Source organism: Eretmochelys imbricata, chromosome 16 (assembly GCF_965152235.1).
Source record: "Eretmochelys imbricata isolate rEreImb1 chromosome 16, rEreImb1.hap1, whole genome shotgun sequence".
Lineage (NCBI taxonomy): Eukaryota > Metazoa > Chordata > Testudines > Cheloniidae > Eretmochelys > Eretmochelys imbricata.
This window is the reverse complement of record NC_135587.1, coordinates 16,999,212-17,021,095: the sequence shown is the minus strand read 5'-3', so window position 1 is coordinate 17,021,095 and position 21,884 is coordinate 16,999,212. Positions and strand designations below refer to the sequence as shown.

Genomic DNA, 21,884 nt, shown 5'->3' with positions numbered 1-21,884 from the left:
CCTCGGCCAAAGTCTCCCTTCTCTGCCACTTTTCCCACACATTCTTCCACTCATCTTTCAGCTGCCTTCTACGCCAAATCTTATGCTTGGAAGACTTTCACTCTCTCATATACAGCCAACCCCCTCCCTTCTCCTGCCCTGACTTTCCAAAAATCTCACAGGTTTGGAATTTTTAGCTACAGTAGAAGCTTAAATTCTGCAGCTATAGATGGGTTAGGTCAGAACGTTCACTGACAGGGGAAACGTCTCACTTGTCAGGGGATTTTTCAGGCCCTGAGACTCACTGTTTGTCACGCGCAACCAAATCACTTCTTATCAAGTGAAACCTTTCGCTAGAAGTAGCAACTGGATCTGTTCTCACCTAACTACCTTTAAATGAGAACCAAAATAAAGTGCCTTAACAAATGCAAATCAAGCTCCTTATATTTCAGCCATTTTCCCTACGTTTCAGCTAAACACTTCCTACAGATTTGTAAGGTATATAGGAATATGCCTAGACTGATAATTTAACAGCAGCAGAACATTCCAGAGGCACAGTAACTTGGAGTCAAGACAGACTATTGTTAACAAAATTGATTATTTGGGAGCTGCTCTCTGAACTATGATCGGTCAATCTTTAGGCCGCATGGGCCTGGGAAAAATTGAGGAGTCGTCGTCAGCGCCACTTGCACCTACCTCTTGACTGATTGACTGTGTCGGCTTCTGTAAATTGGAGACAGATTTCTGCAAACCCTGCTGCGGCAGCGACTCCTGCGGCTGTGCAGCCGTCACACTGGAACTGGGAAAGGACAACAGAACAACGGAGATTAGGTGGGGTAAAGGAGACAATCAGCTCTCGCAATACAGTGGCCCCTCATATGAAGCGTGTGCACTGGCTCAGTACTGATTCAGAGTGCTTCCTGCTGAAAGGAATGAAAAGAGCCCTCAGAATCTGTGGAATATCCACGGACCATGTTTGCAGACCGCAGATCGGATTCAGATACAAATATTGTATACACGCAGGGCTCCATGGATCTAGTAGCCCAACAGTATTCTTAAATCTACATCGTAACCAATCCCACCTGGGGAGAGGTCACTAGTAAAGCCCAAAGAGAATACTCAGCATGACCGAGTATAATTTCTGTTTCTTCTTTAAGAGGGTTTAGCATAAGAATTGCTCCACTTGCCTCTTTTGGTCTGGCTGATCCTGCTTGTTTGCCCATCCTGTACCGTCCTTGGGTACTATAATGATGTTGGGGTCGTTTCCTTTGTTCTCAGACTTCAAGCTTGGCAAGTTTGCAGGAGGTGGCATGCGCCGGGCAGCAGCAACTTTCCCAAGACTCTGTAAGCCATGTCTAGGAATAACTGGTGAGAGGGACAGCAAGTCATTACGGGCTAGATTCTGCCACCCTCATTTACTTCAATTAGTGCCTTACCCCTCAAATAGTCCTATTGGGATGAATAGAAGTAAGGTACTACTTAATGAGAGTAAAATCAGATCCTAACCTGCAGAAGCACATTGCAACAGCAATGCTAATATGCACTTCTATAATATTAGTATTTCATATTTATTCAGATTCTCTCCTCCAAAAGAACCATTGCAATGCTGTCACCTCTGTGGTGGACTGACAATCAGCTGGCATGTAACCTAAACACAACAGTGGGAAGACAGGAGATATTGGCCAAGGACAGAGGCAAAAACCTTCCTCTTATGGAAAGTGTCCTGGGATTGTTAGTAACCATGCAGAACAGACAAGGCCTTGGGTTTTTATTTAAAGCTCTAGCCCAAAACCTCACCTAGAAAACCACATAAAACATCAAGTTTATCTTCTCCAGCAGGAAGAAGGGCTCAGTTAACTTTGCTGGGACTGAACCTGTCTTTCTGTTGGATCTCACAGTGCTTTTCAAACAGTGCATTATGTCTCATCACCTATAATCAGGTAGGTAAATAGAATTATCATCTCCATTTCACACCTAGGTAAAGGCACAGAGACAGTGAGTGGCTTGTCCAAGGCCACACATCTGTAGCACTAGAAATAGAATCCAGCAGTCCTGGATCCAAGTCCCCTCTGCTCTAACCGCTAGACCTAGTTTACCAGATTGAAATAATCTTCCTTCTATCTACTCTTCCATCCCACACTGAGTTCAGAATAAACCCAGCCTATTAGTTTCAGTTTTCTGACCTCAATATCCCCACTTCTGGTATGTTTTCACTGCAGAGTTCACCTGGGCTCCTAATCCAGCTCCAATCCACATAAAAAAACCTCTAGCCAGAGTTTAGTTTGGTTTACATCCTGGGCTAGCTGTCCTAGGGCGTACGCTAAAACCTGAGTGAGGCTTTTAACCAAACTGGTAACCTGTTCACTTTGCAGTGAGGACACAGGCTAACCTGCTTGAGTGCTGATAGTCTCCCAATGCCTTCCCACAATTCCCCCATGTGCCCAAAGAACCAACAAGTTCTCCCACAACTAACTGGGAAAGAACCATAAAAATACAGGACTGGATGAGACCTCAAGAGGTCATCTAGTCCAGTCCCCTGTGCTCAGGCAGGATTAAGTATACCCAGACCACCCCTGACAGGTGTTTGTCGAACCTGTTCTTAAAAACCTCCAATGACAGGGATTCCACAACTTCCCTTGGTAAATTATTCTTGTACTTAACCATCCTTAGAGTTAGAAAGTTTTTCCTAATATCTAATTTAAATCTCCCTTGCTGCATATTAAGCCAGTTATTTCTTGTCCTACCTTCAGGGACATGAAGAGCAATTTATCACCATCCTCTTTATAACAGCACTTAACAAATGTGAAGATTATCATTAAGTCCCCCTTCAGTCTTCTTTACTCAAGACTAAACATGCCCAGATATTTTTAATCTTTCCTCATTGGTCAGGTTTTCTATACCTTTTATCATTTTTGTTGCTCTCTTCTGGACTCTCCCTCTTTGTTCACATCTTTTTTAAGATGTGGTATACAAAACTGGACAAAATACTCCAGCTGAGGCCTGACCTGCGCTGAGTAGAGCGGGACAATTGCCTCCTGTATCTTACATGCAACCATCAGAGTGCAGCAGCTTACTGTAGCAAAGAACCACGGGTAGCGACATACACAGGTGAGTGTAGCACCAGGGAGGACATATTAACTCAAGTTTGGCTTTGTAGTGTGGCAGCTCACACGCAGGTGCCAGTCAACTGCGTGAACACTGCAGTGAAGACACACCCTACGAGAGACACATTGACTAGCTTGTCTCTGGCATTTCTTACCTGTAGTTCTGATAGCTTCTATTGACTTTCCTTTATACTTATCAAACAGGCTGAGAGTCGAGTACTTGCTTTTCCCATCCTTTCCCTTGGTTATTTGCCCCAAACGATCGGACATTGCGATGAAATGTCATCTAGTAAGGAAATTTCTGTGCGCCGCTTCTGATCTGCCTTTTAATGAGAGAGAGTCGGGGAAAAAGCATCAGAACAATTATTTATCCTTTGATAAGTGAAAGTACAAAATATCCAACATGATAGTTGCTAGGACTCAGTGGGAAACAAGATAAACTATGACACTTTAATCTCTCACTTTATAGTTACGCCGGGGGAATTCTGCACAATGCAGAATTCTGAAGAAATTCACGTTGTACATGCAGAATTCCCTTTTCCCCACAGAAATGGGCTGCTGGGGGGAGGGAGAGGGAGTTAGAGGGTTCCTGGCAGCTGCAGTTCCAAGCTTGCCCTGAGGGAAGCAGAAGGGTGATGCACAGGAAACTCTGTGCAAGCCTGGGACTGAGCATCAGGCTGTTTCTCCTTCTGGATCCCTGGGCTCAGGTGTCAGGGGGGCCCTGAGGTTGGGCTCTGGGGAGGAGAGGGTTCAGGTGTTTTGGCTGGGAGGGACCCCAAGGGGGGGAGGGGTTGTGGGTGTCTGCCCCCCCATGCTGGGCTCGGGGGGGGGCGGGGCGGGGCAGAAAGGTGGCAGAAAAACAGGAACTGGGTTGTCACAGGCGTTTCTTTAACTCTCTACCCCTGGGGGAAATTGTGTGTATCTGTGTATTGTTACAGACATACTTGCGGACAGGTATTTTGAAATAAATTACCACAATAACTGAAACTGGCGTGATTATGTAGTGTTATTTTGACAACTAAAATTTGCAGAATTTTAAAATATTGTGTGCAGCATTTTAATTTTTTTTGGCGCAGAATTCCCCCAGGAGTATACAGTGCAAGCTTTTGGGCTTCAAGAGAATTTATTACAAAAGGTTTAAGGATATCAGTTGAACACCACTAAAAGGACATGAGGAATAAGCAACATAACTGAAAGTTCAAATCTTTATGGAAGATTTAGAAAACTCTATAAGCAACTCTAAGTACATTCAAGTTCATGAAATTTTTTTGAAGTAAAAAGGTGATTTTTGCATCAAAATAAACACATGAGTAATTATTAAGATAAAGATATACAACTCCAGGAACACGCTTTTCCTACAATGCACATGTGCCCAGTGACCACCCCTTGACAATGTACCTTCTTAAACAGTCACATTCTGAAAGAGATTAATTACTTTTGGTAGAAGAACATAGGAAGAGACAATCAAGAGTGAAGCCTTCCCTTAAAAATGAAGTCTACTACTTCAGAAGTGTCCTAAGTATCAGAACTACTAAAGAAAACCAACGAAAAAGTTAGTCAAGGTGGGTGAGGTAGTATCTTTTATTAGACCAACTTCTATTGGTGAGAGAGAGAAGCTTTCAACAGAAGAAAAAGGAATTTGTGCTGGAAATGGCCTAACCTGAAGATTACTTTAGATAAGCTATTACCAGCAGGACAGTGGGGTGGGAGGAGGTATTGTTTCATATTCTCTGTGTATATATAAAGTCTGCTGCAGTTTCCACGGTATGCATCTGATGAAGTGAGCTGTAGCTCACGAAAGCTCATGCTCAAATAAATTGGTTAGTCTCTAAGGTGCCACAAGTACTCCTTTTTCTTTTTGCGAATACAGACTAACACGGCTGTTACTCTGAAACCTTTCAACAGAAGTTGGTCCAATAAAAGATATTTCTCTGTGCATTTGAAATATCGATTTAGCTTAGTGAGAATCATAAAATGTAAGAGAGCAAAAAGGTTCATTAGATCGAGTCTATCGTTTGCCAGGGAAGGATGTTGTACCCAGAAAACCAGTCTAATGGATGTTAGTGATGTTGTCAGACTAATTTTAGGCCACAAATTGAGGTTTTGCAAAAAGAAACAGATTTTGAAAAGTTAAGCTAGACCCTTAGATTTAATAAAATTTAAGATCAGTGAAGTAATCTTTAAAGCGAACAATAAAACTAAGCCAAATATCTAGTGAAAACAGGCTTGGTTTCTTTTCTTTTGGATTTAAAATGTTCCTCTACAGTGTTTGGAACTTTTAATGTTGCAGCTTTGTTCTACTGCAAGAGAGACAAAAAGTGAAAATCATCAGAGACTGCTGATTTGACAGAAATATATTAGGTTACATTGTCCAGGCTGAGTTCAGAGTTCAAATTAAACAAATAGCATCAATTATGGAAAGTACATATATAATTTTAATATTTTGTTCTAATAATCTAAAGTGACTACAGAGAAAATGCAATTATAATGTGCTTTCAGAGCTGACAGAATAATTGATAAACTGTCGTTTTATATGCATTTTAAAGAGTCAAAACCCATTTCTCTTGAGCCATTTTTATACCAGCCCCTGATGTCTGAGTACCCTCCTTCCTAGGCAGCAGATGGAGATGGGGGAATTTGAAGAGGTGCTAATCCATGGTAATTTTAAATTGATTCTTCCAAAGCAATAATTGCCACTAAAACTAATTAACTACAATTTGGAACCAAAACACAAAATATAACAAATCTGGCAAACAACAACTCAGGTGGAAGGGTTAGTATGGAAAAGCTGATCATAAACACAGTTACTGGATAAAAATGTTAACTTTCTCATTATTGTAGCCATGTTGGTCCCAGGATATTAGAGAGACAAGGCGGATGAAGTAATCACTAGTTCTGAAAGAGACTAGCCTCTGACCACAGGCAACAACTTCCACTAGTAATCCCTTATCAAACATTATTTCTAGGTAAGAGGATAAATTCACCACATATTATATACAAAATAAGCATAGGCCACACACATTGAACACAACCAGTTTGATACTGTGCTGCCATTTGCCTCTAGGCTAGCAAAGCATATCTAATAGCAGCAGCCAGGAAGCAAATTTGTGACCAATAAAACTGGCATTACAGGCTGAATGACAGTGCTGCTAGGTTTAAATCCTAGGCTGGAGCTTTGGACTCAGCATGCTTAGTCTGAAGAAGGTGGGAAGAATTTGGTACCACTCAGCAACAACTTCCACTGGCTGATCGATGAATAATGACATGCTCTGAAAGGAGTCCCATGCAGTCCTCACAGACAGACTGATGGGGCTGCAGGGTGGGGCCTTGCACAGACAATGAGGCTTAAAGAAAATCTTGGGACACATTCTCCTTTGGCATAGCAGGCACATCTTTGGCACCTTCTCTGGTTCAGTATTTTCTCAGACGTTCATCTTTTGCCAAAGAAAACAATGGTCCCTCCCTTATTTCCACAGTATTTTATTAGTAGGACAGGCATGAAAGAGGAAAGGAGAATTGTGTCCCGATTAGTGTGGAGGGCAATATGGTGCTGGACTGAGGATAATATTTTCTGTTTGCTCTGGCAGAGCTGTAGGGAGCCCTGTGACTGGAGTAGAATAAGAGGCGATGCTGTAAATCAGGACTGTGGTGTACTAGCAATGCTTTGTGGGACCCCGGGACTATTTTAGCAGGCGTGTTGGAGATCAGGATTGAGGTGTATTAAAGCAAAACCCTCTGAGGTGGAAGTCTGCTAAACACCTGTCCACTCTGCAGTTTAGGTATCAATCCTTCACTTTAATGAGAGCAATAACGTTTTTCAAACCCATTTAGAATTTTTAAATGATAATGGTGGTGGGGGGGGAAATATTCGCTGGCTTGGGAGTTGGCTGCTTAACAGAAAAACCCTGCGTTCCTGAAAGTCAGCATGCAAAGAGATAACAGGGTAGATCTGCCAAAGAGAAACCCTAGCAACGAGTTATGTAACTGAGTCTTAGCTGCCTCTTGATCACATCTCGTATCATTAAAAAGGATGAAGGAGAAACAAACAACCACTTCAAAGCAGAGAACTTAGGAGCATGCTAGGAAAAGACTGTTGTCAAGCCTTATGGAGCAACCACAGTCAGAATCTCGACAAGTGACATTTACAGAGTACTTTGTACTTACTGTAACGACTTTCAGCTCAGATCTCAAACCAACCTTTGCAAAGTGCTAAGTATCATTAACCCTGGTTTCAGAGTAGCAGCCGTGTTAGTCTGTATCTGCAAAAAGAACAGGAGGAATTGTGGCACCTTAGAGACTAACAAATTTATCTGAGCATAAGCTTTTGTGAGCTACAGCTCACTTCATCGGATGCAACCAGAACAGAAAATAGGGGCCCAGAGCGGTGAAGGGACTTAACCAAGGTAACACAGCGAGCCAATGGCAGAACTGGGAACAGAATCCCATTCTCCTAACATCCAGACCTTTGCTGTAACCACTGACCACACTGCCTCCCCTCTTACTGTAAGTGACCCTGCTACAGGACAGCTGCTGATCTGAACAAAACTGACAGGCATTCCATCTAAGACGGAAGACAAACACCGACCCTCAGACCTTAAGGTCTGTGCAAAGGCCATAGAAACTGAGTATTTTTGCCCACTTACCCTGCTAAATTCTTCTTCTGGTTCTGCTCACCCAGCTGGGTCCTCTGCTGTACATTGGAAAGAGTGCACCTGGCTGTAACTCCAAAAGCTACCTTGAGACAACTGTATTTTCCAATCAGACAGACAGAGTTGGGATCCAGACGGGCATCTTAAAAGATTTCCCAGCCTGGTGGACTGAAGCTCTCCCATATAAAATCCAAACACATGAAGAAATGAATTACCCTCCGGTATGGTTATTAAAACCCATGCTGCAGCCAGCTGGCACCTGCTGACTGCAACACCTGAAAGCTGGCTGCCTGACTATAGCCCTTTACTTTGGCCTCTGCTTGGGGCCATTAACGTAGGATACAGTAGTTACAATGAACTCAAGATCTCAAAACACCCACATTTCCCTACTCTAATATCTAATCTTGAGGGAAAAAAAGCCATTTTATTGGATGGTCTTGCTCAGAAAGACGATAGAAGCCAATTAAATAATTATATCTGTGTTATATATCCCTTTCCTTTATCCTCTGTGTTTTGTCTATTTAAATCACAAGATCTTTGGGGCAGAGGCTGTCTATTAGTGTATTTGTACAATGACTAGCACAGTGGGCCCCTACTTTTGCTTGGCCCCTATGCACTTCTGTAATACAAATAATAAATGATAATAAGAGACTACAAAATCCCAGTGTCACAACAGAAACAGAACACTCTGTTAGATGTCTGTCTAAATCAGGGCTCCCCAGGCTTCAAACAGTTACACCAAACTCAGATCACTAGATGAAAACCTGTGCTGTACTAGCCAGCAATCTGGCCAGCAACCAGCCTTAAACACGGCGTTCAGCATCCAGGCATCAGTGCTGCCTACTTCCCATTCCACTGAGCATGTTCTACCCAACTAAGGTAATGATGCTGCTTTAAATCACAGAACATGCAAGACACTGAAGTTGAGGTGTGGGCCACCAGTAGTTCTGATCGCGACTGACTTTCCTTTATACTTATCAAAACAGGCCGAGAGTCGAGTACTTGCTTCTCCCATCCTTTCCCTCGGTTATTTGCCCCAAATGATCTGACATCACGATGAAATGTCATCTAGTAAGGAAATTTCCCCAGGTGGGGGGGAACTTGTAATGAAAGTGCCAGCACTAAAAGCTTGATCTATTGGTGCTGAGAAACCTCTGGGCTGAAAACAAAGCCAATGAGCAACATTCTTGCCATACAGAAGTGTCTGGTGGGCTTTTTGTGAGCACCTGTATGAGGAAGACTGAGCTGCTGAGGTTTAATTCACTACATCTCAATAGAGATGGAATACCTGGAAGTTAGCATGCCTCATTTGAGCAAACAGATTTATGGAAGGTATTGCACACTTTCAATTACTTTCAGACACACCACCAAGTTCTAAACCAGCGTTTCTCAAATGCGGCCACCAGAGGCTTTTCTTGCGGCCACAGCCTCCTGGGCAGTGATTGAGGAAGGGAGGGAGGAGGGCAGTGGCTTCTCTCCCGGGGCTGCCAGCAGGGGTTGGTTCCTGACCTCCACTGGAGCCACAAATGCCAGAGGAGCAGGCAGCTGGTGAGAATTCCCCACCTTCCAGCTTCAGCCCTGGAGCGGTGGGCATCAGGCTCCGGCCGCAGGGCATCAGGCTTCGAGCTCCAGTCCTGGGGTCTTTCCCGTCCCACCCCCCCAGGCTCCTACTGCCTCCCTACCCTCCTCTCCATCCACAGCTTAATTTGTCCCCTGGCTTGCCCCGCGGGGCTGCATAAGTCTCCTGTGAAAAGCAATATTTGTATGTTCGTTAATATCACTTTTCACTGCCTCCCAGCTAACTAGTAAGTCTGCTGTGAAAAGTGATACATACAAATAACAGTTTTCACAGCAGCAGCCTTACTAGCTAGCAAGTCTTTAAAAAAAGGGGGGGGAGGGGCAGCCAAAAAAGTAAAAGAAACCAACAAAAAGACAAGACTGTGCAAAGCACCTTATTTTGTTTCTATTCTGTTTAGGTCAAGTAAAGAATAGAGACAACTGTACATTATTTTTATTATTACTGTCTGCCAAAAAACCTACATAAATAAATTACAATGATTTGGACTTGGATAGGTGCATATTTATTTGCTTTTCCTGAAGTTAATTAAATATTTTAGGAAAAATTGTCAGAGCAGCCTCCAGCAAGAGTTGGTGGTCGCACTCTGAGGCCATCAAAAAATTTCTTGTAAGAACCCCTGTTCTAAACTATGTATAATCACACAAGAAAAGAACCTGGACATCAGGACACTTCAACAAAGACCTCTACTTGGTTTACAACACTGGTCATAAAACCTAGCATAAGGAATAGGATAGAGAATAATACTGAGAACATTACAATGCCATTTTACATCTCAACTGTATGACCTGACTTGGAATACTGCCTGCAGTATTGGTCACCATAGCTCAAAAAGGATATTGCAGAAATGGAGGCGGCTTAAATGTGACCAATCAAAATGATTTAGAGGCATGGAGGGAATTCTGTATGATGAGTGATTGAAAAGACTGGGACTGTTCACTTCAGAGAGGAGATGTGACAGAAGTATACAAAATAACAGATAGTACAGAAAAGGTAAATCGGGTGCCCCTAATTACCCTCTCTCATAACATAAGTGCCTGGGGACAGCCTATGAAACTCAAAAGCAACTAACTGAAAACTGATAAAAGGAAATACCTTTATACACAGTGCATACCTAACTTTGCAATTCACTGCCACAAAATAATAAAGATAATAGATTAGTGGGATTAAAAAAGGATAGACATTGATATTGTTAATGAGGACATGCATAACAACATCCGTTTTGTTTTGTGTGGGTTTTTTTTATTTGTTTGTATAAAGCAGCATGTAAATCCTCATGTTTCATGACAACTGAGTGCATCAGGAACAAAACTCCCTTATGAGCAAATGACTCCATCGTTGTTCACCATGGGATTTCTTGCACTTTCCTCTGAAACATCCATTACTGGCCAATGTCTCAAACTTGTGACTGAGAAGAGAAGTCTGTGTGCATTGATTCACAGCCCACCTTCCACCTGAGCAATAAAGGGTTACTTGCGCAGACTGAAGAGTCTGGCAGTGGAGCATGCCAATATCTATACAAAAAGCACAGCAGGTCCATTAGTAACCTCTGAGGATCCTGCTTCTCCACAAGGACTAGACAGACAGTATTACACATGGGAAGGCCCTGGCCTCCAGTAATTGAGGGCTAAGATGAAGAGGAAAAGCTAGGTAAATCCAGCCTGTGAGTTGGTCTGTAGCTCATACAGAGAAAGAGGTGCATACAAGATCCTGAGATAGAGATTTCAAGGTCCATCCTTCCTTCCCTGAGAGCAATCAATCAGTCAGGAACTCAGGTTATGGCACACTACTGAGCAGATGCCAGCATAGCTCTGTAGTGTAGATGCAGCATATGCCAAAAGAAGGAGTTCTCCAAGTATAAGAACACCACCTCCCCAAACAATGTTAGCTACACCAACAGAAGCCCTCTTCCGCACTGGTGGCTTTGTCTGCATAGCTAGGTTTCTAAGGGGTGTGTTTTTCCCCCACGCACACACCCTGACCAACAAAGCTAAGCCGGTACAAAAGTGTAGACCTGGACCAGTCTTCAGTTTTGCAGGGAAAAAGAACTAGTGTCCTGCACTAAGAATTTCATGCTTTAAGGAATGACCTAGTTATCAGAGTGTCAGGAAAGGGGGACTCTTACCCTCTAATTTCAGTTGGGCAGATACATTACAGGGGTTTCACGTTACTCTGAAGCATCAGGAATTGGCTACTGCTGGAGGTGGGATGTCTGATAAAATGGACCAATTTAGCAGCATCTGCAAATGTCAGTAACATGCGGTTTATGTCCTCATCTAGACAGTGAAGGTGTTAAATAAAACTGGACCCAACACCAACCTCTGACAAATCTTATTCACATAAGAAACATTACTAGGCTAGAAGCTGTGACTTTCTGAAACCATCTGATTAGTGCGAGCTAGCAAGGCCCAAATGGAAACAAATGCAACAAGCACACATTTCACATTCAGAACTCAAACCACAAAGGACAGAGTAGCTCAGTCAAGTGAGAACCACCTGTGACTTCGACAAGTCAGACTTATCACCCTCTTCCTTTTGTACCTGGGGAAGTGACCTACGGTTTTGCAAGCTGTCTTTAAAGCGCAAAGAAGAGGAGTGTTATTTAAGCGCAAATGTTTACACTTACAATTGTATGTATGCTCTGAGCTCCCTCAAAGCTAACACCTGGAGGACTCAGCACAGGTACTACTGTATTTTCTAAAAGTCATTTGCCTTCCACCTTGCCCTGCTGAAACTCCTGAGACAGCTGAACACGCAGGGACGAGCTCATGGAGATGCAACAGCCTCACTCCCTCAGCACCAAAAGGACAGGACGTCTCATGATTAAACAAATTAAAACCAAGCTGAGCACCTCCTGTATTTATAAGCTTCTCCCACACAACCTATTAGGATGGAGTCACCGTACTTTAACCCCAGATTTCACATGGACTATAGAATATTTTTAATTAGGTATCTAGGTATTTGAACATTTCAATAACAAACAATATTTAGCGCTTATTGGAATCTCAAGTGATGTACAGAGGAGGGTTAGTATCATTATCCCTTGGGAAACTCAGGCACAGAGGGAAGTGTTGTGTGATCTTGGGCAAGTCACTTCAGTTGCAGAAGGAAGAGAGTTCAGGTCTCCTGATTCTCACTACAGTGCCCCTTCCAAAGGACCTTAAACACTTATAGTTTTATAAATAATATCACACTAACTGTTCACTGCTGAGGCCTCAGAAGCATGGGGACTATTGGGTAGGAAAGAAAAGGAGAAAAATCCATGAAGGAGCAATGGTTGTAAAGAAAAATGGAAGAGGAGAGAAATACTGAGATGGTAGTTCTGTTGTGTATCTGACAACAATGTCCTTCAGAAGAGAATCACACTGTATGAAAATCTAAAATAGAGACAATGGACCAAAGCCTGCTCCTCTTCCCCATGCAAGTAGTTCACTGAAGGCAGCAGGAGCGCTCCCATAACTAAAAGTGAGCATGAACTGATCTCAAGTTATGACAGGTGCACAATTGCTCAGGTTGTTACACCTATCATCAACTCAGAGTCACAGAGTGATTTCCACGACTGACAAGTCAACTTTAAAAATGCAATAATTTAAGCTAATAAATTCTCCCAGTCTGCCACATGGAGCCCACATATTTCCTTCTACTTTAAAATCATTACAGAGAGAGTCTATTCAGCTAAGTAACCCAGGTGCTTTATGATAAAACTGGTCTACTTAAGTAACTGAATACAAAACAACAAAACAACATCTCCAACATCAAAACACAAATAAAGCCCATGCACTAGCTAAAGCCCTATGGAGGCCTTGAATGTAGCGTCCATAATATTCATTGTACATGCAGTGTCACCTTGGAGATCTTGATACATGCTGAAGACCAGAGGTATGAGGTACCAGTCTGTAAGTACGGCAGTATATTGAGGTGGGTGGGAAAAGAGGAAGCATTCACTTAACCTAGGGAAGAGCATGTTTTGAAGACAGACAAGCCACACTCCAATAATTGCACTTATGGCATAGAGAGAGAAATAAAACCGATATAATGAGATTTCAGAATTGTCACTCTGAAACCTAGAATGTCGTAAGTCAATGTGAAGTGATGGAAATAGCTACAAGCATAGCGGACAGCTCTTTTTGTTCAGAATAGTTTCAGTCTAATTTTTGAAGTTCTCAGCTCCCCCCACCCAACTTTATGAATTACTACACCCATGGGACAGCGCAAATTTTAGCTAGTAGTAAACTAATAAAACACAACTCTTGATGCGTCTTTCAGTAGGTGACAAGCCTGGAAAATTATCACGTATGACACTAGCACAATAGGGGTTGGGACAAATGGGAAAGGGATCATTAGAGGCCCCACAAAATCAATTTGGTTCCTCTGCACACAACTGAGGTAGGATTTTGGGAGTCCATGTCAAGGATATGACCCACCACTCCTATAGACCAAAGAGCTCAGCTTCACAGGATTTGGATATTAGGTAGCCTATACCCTCCACCCTCTCAGGCTGTCTCCTGACTACACTGAATTGACTTACATTCACAACCATAATGACTAAAGACAAAAAAAGAAAGTTTCAAATCCGCAGAGATTAAAGGCCAAGTCCCCAACAAAAATACATACAAGGGAAAGTTTCTTACTTGTCATTGCTGAGTGGATTTGTTAAGTCCCTGTTGATTTGAATATAAAATCATCTCCACAGGAAATGGTGGGAGTCCCATTGCCTACCACCTTTAGAACTAGATAGGACAAAGTACTAGTACGTGTACCGTAGGAAACAATACTGCACTGGCAAGGAGATGAATAAATCATTCTCTATATCAACTTTTTCTTGTTTCCCACATTCATCAAATCTGTTGAAGTGGATAACAGGGGATGGATCACTCAACGATTGCCTGTTATGCTCATTCCCTCCGAAGCACCTGACATTGGCCACTTTTGGAAGACAGGACACTTGGCTAGATGGACCATTGATCTGACCCAGGATAGCCATTTTTATGTTCATGTCCTTCAAGATTTTAGAACTAGAAGATCTCATCCTTTCATGCCTAGCTTGTATTCATAGTTGGAAGAGAAAACAAACTTTCTTTCTTTTTCAACTCCCAGTTTCTCAACTTTGAATGAATTAGCCATTGAGCTGAACTAGTTATATAAACTAAAATGAAGCAATTATTCTCTCTGCACCTCCAAAAGAGGCTACTGCTGTCAAAGACTGGTTTAGCACTTCAGCAAACTCTGGGCGCCAGGTACTTAACCAGTGACTTCTTCCATCAGTTCACTGGTTTGACTTTCTTTAAAATTTGGTAGCAAACATGTACTGCTTAATAATTTTGTTTAATTTAGATGATGTTAGTAGATTATAATAAAGTAAAGCCTTAATAAAAGTTGTCCATTTCAAATTTAATTTTAAATTTCAACTTTTTTTAAACTTGAAAAATATATTAAAAATAAACTTGAATTTCATTTAAATTTAAAAAAATCCAATTTAAATTAAAAATTAATGATTGATTTTTATCAACCATGAATTAGAGAAAGTGCTTAATAGGGAAAAGGCAACAGACCACAAGGAAATAAGTGATCATATTATAGTGTGAGTAGCACTTTTAACGTGCTTGGAATAATGAATTCCCTGCTTAGGTCTTCTGAAAAGCAGCTGTGTTCTGTATGCAGGACGTTTGGACTGAGCACTGCGGGACAGAAAGTGAGAAACATCTCACCCATATATTCATACTTCTCATGTGTGGATTTACAAAACACTTTACAAAGGCGTGTAAGCATCCTATCAACTTTACAGATACGAAAACTGAGAGGATCTAAGTCAGTGGTTCTCAAAGCCGGTCCGCCGCTTGTTCAGGGAAAGTTCCTGTTGGGCCGGGCCGGTTTCTTTACTTGCCGCGTCCGCAGGTTTGGCTGCACTCATCAATACACTGCCCTCAGTATTTGGTATAATCATGTGGCATGATAAAATGCTATATTTCGCTTGAATACAGAACAATAACACAGTTAGCACAGTATCATGGGCGCACTCATCAATGACCAGCAAGAAACTGCCCCTGGTTAGTTGGGGGCCTGATATTCAGTTTTTCCAAAAATTAAGCTTCTTGACCCTTATGGCTATGAAGAAAACCCTCCAGAATACGACTTGATGGGGCATTGCTTTTCTGTAAATTCAGAAAAGCATAATGAACCAGAGACATGTGAACTGCCTAGGCCCAAATGCTGGCACAGCAGGAGATAAATCCTTCCTCCCTGGCCCCCAGCCCGCCTCAAGACTGGAGTAGCCTATTGCACATTTGCACCTGCCCTTATTCCACACATAGGTGGAGATACCTGACAAATCTACATAGCAGCAGCCCTGGCACTAAATCCCCACTGTAGAAAGGCATGCAGGAAGCTCATGAACAGTATGTGACACATACATATCCAAAGCAAGCTTCCTAAACCCTGTCCCGAACTACTCCTTGCGGTAGATCTATCCCAGCTCCACTGGAAAAGAGTCCTGTGCAGCTACACAGGAGGATTCCCCCATATGGGTTAACTCTGCAGTCTGTTAGCTTTACTGCTATAGATCTGAAACTCCTGGGAGGCTTCAAACATCCCCTTCCAGCCAACCACAAGCCCTGTTACTCATGTCAAGCATCAGCATACAATAGAGTAAGTCTTCCTGATAGTGACAATGGATGATTTGTCAAGAGCTACCAGCTCATCTCCCTATCAGAAAGATTTCCCAGAGTCCCCCACCTTAATTTCATCCCATAGCTCCAAATTATTCCCTTATGTACCACCCAAAAGAACTCCTTTTTCTCTTTGATTTTTACATCCTTCTGATAACTTTGTAATCACCTTTTCCCACACTCAGCCAAGGTGCGGCCCTTTTAATCTTTCCTCCTAAATCAATGCCTGCAGCCTTCTAAGAGTTTTTGTTGCTCCCTTTAATTGGTCAGCACTTCCCTGGTAATACAGGTGCTCAAAATTGGACACTATATTCGAGATGCAGTTGCACCAGAGTCACAGGGGATGATGATCACCTCCACATGCCTCTGCATTTGCAGCTCCAAAATTGCACTAGTTTCCTTGCTGTCTTGTACCTATAGATCTTTTAGCACAGCAACTCAAGAGATTCCAGCCCCCTCCAGTTCCACAGTCAAATACAAAAGCACTGTTGTTAGTGGAAAAGGCTCAGGCTACTATAGATGTGGTCTTACAGCTTCCTGACAAATTCAAGTTTTACACATACAAACCTTCTAACAATTTTAATGCAAAACATACAGCTCCCTTATCTTTGCACCAGCATGACAAAAAACGATTTCCTAATCTAAACCTACATGTACACACACACAGAGCTCTTGAATGCTACATAAGAAGTTTCTGACAATCTCTCGTAATGAAACCAAGTCATGTTTCAGTGAGTTATAACATTATATTATAGCTCTCTGCTTTATCCACATTTATTCTTCTCTGAAAAAAGGTTTTATCCAAACAAACTTGTGTTGCAGTCACAAATCTGCAGACATCTTCCACTGGAAGAAACTTTTGGTAGTGGATTATGTTGGTTTTAGTAATGAAAAGTCAGTTTATTTCAATAGCTATCCAAAAAGTTGTTTTTAGGAAGAAGAGATTTACAGTTCACCAGCTTTTACCTGTTCAGAATGTTTCTATGTGGCCATGACACAATTATCTGAAAGACCTACATTTATGTTTTTTCTGTTCCCAATGACAAGCTAGTCAAGCTAGGGAGCTGTGAGATTACTAACCTATTAGAGGAATGAGTCAGTGCTACATGAAAACCAAAACCCACTTAGAAGGTATGATTATCTGAAGAACAAAAAAATAAAATTGGGACAAAATTTCCTTTGCCCAATGACAGAACAAATGGAAAGTCCACTGGCGATGGAATGGAGAAGGGGGTCACCCACTCCTGCAATTCTAAAAATTCGTCCCTCCCCTATTTCAAATTAACATTTACTATCCTAGAAGTTCCTCCCGACACCCACCCCTTAAATTTTGGCAGTCACAAAATGAAGTCTTGCTACAGTGAGATCTCTTTGTACTGAGAAAAAATAATAAATAATAAGGTTGTCATGATTTAAGTACTACTGCAACTTGAGTCCTAACCCTACTGGTCCTACAGTACATTAAATTACCTGGATAAGTACAATGGAAATCTTGGGCAACTGATCAATGTGAACCCTAAATAGCTGATTATTTCTGCAAGGAACAATAGAATACACATTGTATTTCAAAGGTTAGATGCACAAGAGGTCCTACTGCGACACTCAAAACTATGGCCCTGATCTGGCAAGCTGTACTTCATGTGGGACAACTTGCAGGAGCAGGACCCAATATGCTGTTGGTGGCTATGCAAAAATACCAGCACTCTACAGAGATCTTAGAGATTTTTATATTACATGAGCACTCAAATACTCCAACCAGAGAGATCAGGCCCCATGGTAGTGGGCACAGTGCAAACATGGACTCTAACACTATCCCAGTCTGATAAATAAAATATAAAATATTTTATATAAAATAGAATATAAAATATAAAATAAAATAAAATATTCAGTGAATTATGAAAACTTTAATGTAGCCATTTCTACTCAAAATAGATTCTGTGAAACGTTAAATAAATAAAACCACAAGTCACAGACTAAATTCCCGACTGGAGTTATAAAAGGAACTCTCCATCCAGCTGCATCTCAGGACTATGCTTTAAATGAAAACAAAATTGTGTAATCATATTTTTATATATTTCAAAAAACTGTTTTATTTCCATTTAAAATTTGTCCTGAAATGTGTCCATCCACTGCACTAGGGTAGAGAACCAAACAGTGAAAGTAACTAAAAAGGGACACAGAGCAGCTTATCTTCAATGTCCAAGCCAAATTAAGTCCAAAAAGAAAAATTCAGAAGCAATGGTGAAAGATAAATTTAGTTTTAATTCCTCAAATTTCGCAAAATCCTCTATGGATTTTTTTAATGTAATTTTTAACCTGACAACACCTTCATAGGCCTTAAAGAGAAAACACATTTCAGACAGGTCATCATGAAAATAGAGATTGACAATGAAGTTCTGTTATTAATCCTTCACACCTCAAAAATATAAAAACAAATGGAAAAAAATCTCTAAGATCTCAGTCCTGTGAGGAGCAACATGACCGTTCCACCCACCCAGAACATCACTGTCTTCAATGGGCTCTGTATAGGCCCAAGGTTTCATCCACTTGTAGCTCCTTACAGAATCAGGGCCCATTCATTTATAGAAGCAAAAGTGCAGTTAAAAGTTGTTAAGTACTCTGGGACTTGGCCTGACAGCACAGTGAGAGCAGCACCACCCACCACTTTCAACCTCTCTGCCCCAGGTCATTTTGACTCCAAGTTTATATTTGGCAAATCCACCTGTCAGATGCCAACACTCCAATGCAAGCTCTTTGGGGACAGGGACTGTCATTTTCTATATTTGTACAGTGCCTAGCACAATGGGGACTGATCTAGTTGAGGCATCTAGGCACTACTGCAATGAAAGTTTTAAACTAACTTATAAATCCTTAATCAGGACTCAGTTCTGCAAGATGAGAGGCATCCTCTGTTAGTACTGAAGAGGGAGTATCGAAGCTTTCAGGATCAATGGCCATCCTCCCCCCATGTCTCTTGAAAGAGACACAGGGCCTTAAATATTTACATAGCCTGTTTATATAATACCAAACACTAGTACCATTAAAATTAAAATGCTTCATTATATGAAAGTATTAATCCATCAAATACAATCACTGCCTCCAAAATTTCTGCTCCTCTATCACCTTTTCTACATAAAGAGCTAAGAAGAAAAATGTTCATAACAAAACCCAAATCTCAGGATCAAAGAATGTTTGCAATCACTCAAACCAAAGCCCACACAGTTCTGCTAACCAAAACATCCACAAACTCTAATGAGATGCATGGAAAAAACATTACATGTCGAGCCAAGACCTGTTTCAGGATTTTCATCTCCTCCAGCCCAAAGCCCCAAGAGCCCAGAGGTTGCAAATTCTTTGCTAATAAAAAATATATATATTTTTAAAAACCATATGCATCTTCCAAGATCCAGCATCAAAACACAAGAAACATCCCCACTGCATTTCACAGCCTCAGAAGCTGCACAGTAAACACTCCCCCACAAGCTGCATTTCAGCTCTTAGTCTGGTCTTTGCACAGCTACAATAAATACAACAACAAAACAATCGGGGCTGCGAAACTGAGATCCCAAATGTTGTGTTGAAACATACATTGCAACAAGAATCTTTTCACTGTAAAATCAAGATAGTTATTTCTATTTTCAACCGCCTTTGTAGAAAAGAAAAACAAAAATCGACTAGTTAATAACAAACACACACTGTTCAATTAAACTATTCCATACACCATTGTCTGTGCCGTAGCGGAGCAATGCGGGGTGGGCAGGATGCTCTGTAGCATGTCTAGTTTTATAATCCCAAATGGGGGAGGGTTCAGCAGTTTGTAATAGCAGCAGCAAAACACACACACAGACCAGGCCTCCCATGACCGGAGCGCAGAACCAAAACAATGGGGCTAAACACGGGTTTAAAACACACACACCCCCATATTTATTAGGGATCTGAAATTGGAAACCGACCCCCCCACCTCTAAGCCCCTCTCCCCCCTAGCCAGGCGTGGGGGTGGCCGAACAGGCCCCGCATCTGCTATTAACGGAGGGAGGCTCCATCACCGACTGGTTTTTGCAGACTCCAAACCACCGACGTACAGGCTAGCTCCAGACTTAAACAGCCCCCTCGGCTGGGGCGGACCAGAGGCCCTGCCCGCCCCACACGGCGTCAACCCCAGCCCCCCGGCGGGGTAAGCCCCCCATTCTCTGTTCCGGGGCACACGGGGATCGGGCTGGGCCAACAGCGGGCACCGCCGGCCTCGGCCAAGCGGCATCCGGGGGGGCTGGGCTCGGCCAAGCGGCAGGGCGTGCACCCCGCTCCAGGCTGGGGGGAGAAGGCACAGTGGGTTCGAGAGCCAGGGGGGGCTGAAACGGAGACAAAACGGGGGGGGGGGAGGGGTGGTTCCTTCAGGGCTCCAGGCAGCCTCCGGCTCAGGCTCCATTTTAGGGCTGCCTGGTCCCATCCCCCCGCCGCCCCAACCCCTCCCGAATAAACCCCCTCCGCCCTGCCAGCCGGCCCCAATACCCACCTGTGGTGGTTGTCGGGAGCCGGGTCTGCCTGGGGAGCCGAGTCCGGAGGGGAGATGGGGGCTCGGGGAGCCGGATGGCTGCGGATTGAAAAGGCAGAGGCGGCGCTGGCTGGATTGCGGCTTCTCGCTCGCTGGCTGCCTCTCTGTGTCTACCCGCCCCTCCTCCTCCAGTCCTGCCCGCCCGGCCTGTCAATCCCCGGCCTGGAGTGAGCAACTCATCCCGCAGCCAGAGCCCTGCAAACCGGACAGCGACACCTGCAGGGACCCCGGGGGAAAGCCAGGCGCCCCGCTGCACAGAGGGGTTAATGACAGAGGCGTGGAGGGAGAAAGCAAAAAGAGAGGAGGGAAAGAAAGGAGGGAGCGTGCCGGAGAGGAGAGGAGGGAAGGAGGAGAAAGAATGAAAGCGGATTAAAGAGTCAAAGATAAGAAAAAAGGGGAAAGAATGATTGAGAAACAGGAGAGATGGGGAGGGGCCCACACAACTGTCTAACCCCAGGCTCTGCTCTGGGGAGCTCTCTATAGTCTGATTCCAAAACCTCAGGGATCTTGGGGGAGGACAGCACAGTCTGTGCCATGGTTACAGACCATCAAACTGACTGCAGGAGGAAAGCCTGTGAGCTTGGTCCGGCCAAGCCAGGCTCCAGCAGCAACAGCTCTAGGATCCCTGAGCCTTGCTGCTGTCAGGATTACTTTACAGCCAGGCAGAAATTATTCTCCTGCTTTAAATAATAGTAATAATAAAAAACCCTGATTAGATGTGCATGCAAACAAGAGAGAGAAACCTGGGCTGAACAGGAGGAGGCCTGGTCAAGGAGCAGTCAAGAGGGAAATATCAGACTTCCCCCTTTCTCATTTGCGGCAGGTATGGGATGAAAGCTGAGGAGGAAGCAATTAGGGAAAGAGGAGACGTCGTCTTCCCCTTGTCTTCAAGGGCTTTAGATCAAGCCCAGAATGTGCAAAGGATGAAGCAGTTTCTCAGTAAGGTGAGAAGCCAGGGAATTTCTCTCTCTTTCACCCCTCTCTCTACACATTAAATCAGTTCCCAAGCTGGCAAAGATACCGCCCCCTAAACACCTCAGCTATGGGTTTGTGGGAGTCACAGCCTTGCCCGTAGCTCCCTGACCTTGATGGGGCTTCAGACCCTCCCACAAATGCCACAAATTGCTGGAGCCAGCATCACCTCCCAACAGCTTTATTTTCTCTAGCTACCTGTACCTCCCCCACAGTGCCACCATTTGGGCCATGCCCTGGGGCTTCCACCAACGTTACTGGGAGCTCTGCATCCAGGATCAGGCCCCGGAATAATAATAAAAGGGAAAAGCAAATCAAGAGGCATATACAGTCAGGGAGGAGAGAGAGATTATCAGTGGAGATTTGTCACACACAAGATATGGCACA

The 21,884-nt window shown here is 43.2% G+C and overlaps 1 protein-coding gene across 6 annotated transcripts in view; it reads right to left on the bottom strand.

Moving 5' to 3' along the window:
- The window catches only part of PRRC2B (proline rich coiled-coil 2B), a 68,094-nt gene extending 47,466 nt beyond the window's left edge, over positions 1–20,628 (bottom strand). For 5 of the 6 annotated variants that reach the window (XM_077836104.1, XM_077836108.1, XM_077836107.1 and 2 more), the window contains exons 1-4: positions 20,487–20,628; positions 3,239–3,406; positions 1,167–1,344; positions 676–778 (exon numbers count right to left, since the gene is read on the bottom strand). In XM_077836104.1, coding sequence (XP_077692230.1) covers positions 676–778; positions 1,167–1,344; positions 3,239–3,353 — 396 coding nt within the window. In that variant the 5' untranslated portion in view covers positions 3,354–3,406; positions 20,487–20,628. Of the gene's footprint in view, positions 1–675; positions 779–1,166; positions 1,345–3,238; positions 3,407–7,247; positions 7,343–20,486 lie in introns of all 6 variants that reach the window. The other variant, XM_077836105.1, reaches the window with a different exon arrangement.
- Positions 20,629–21,884: the final 1,256 nt, after the last annotated feature.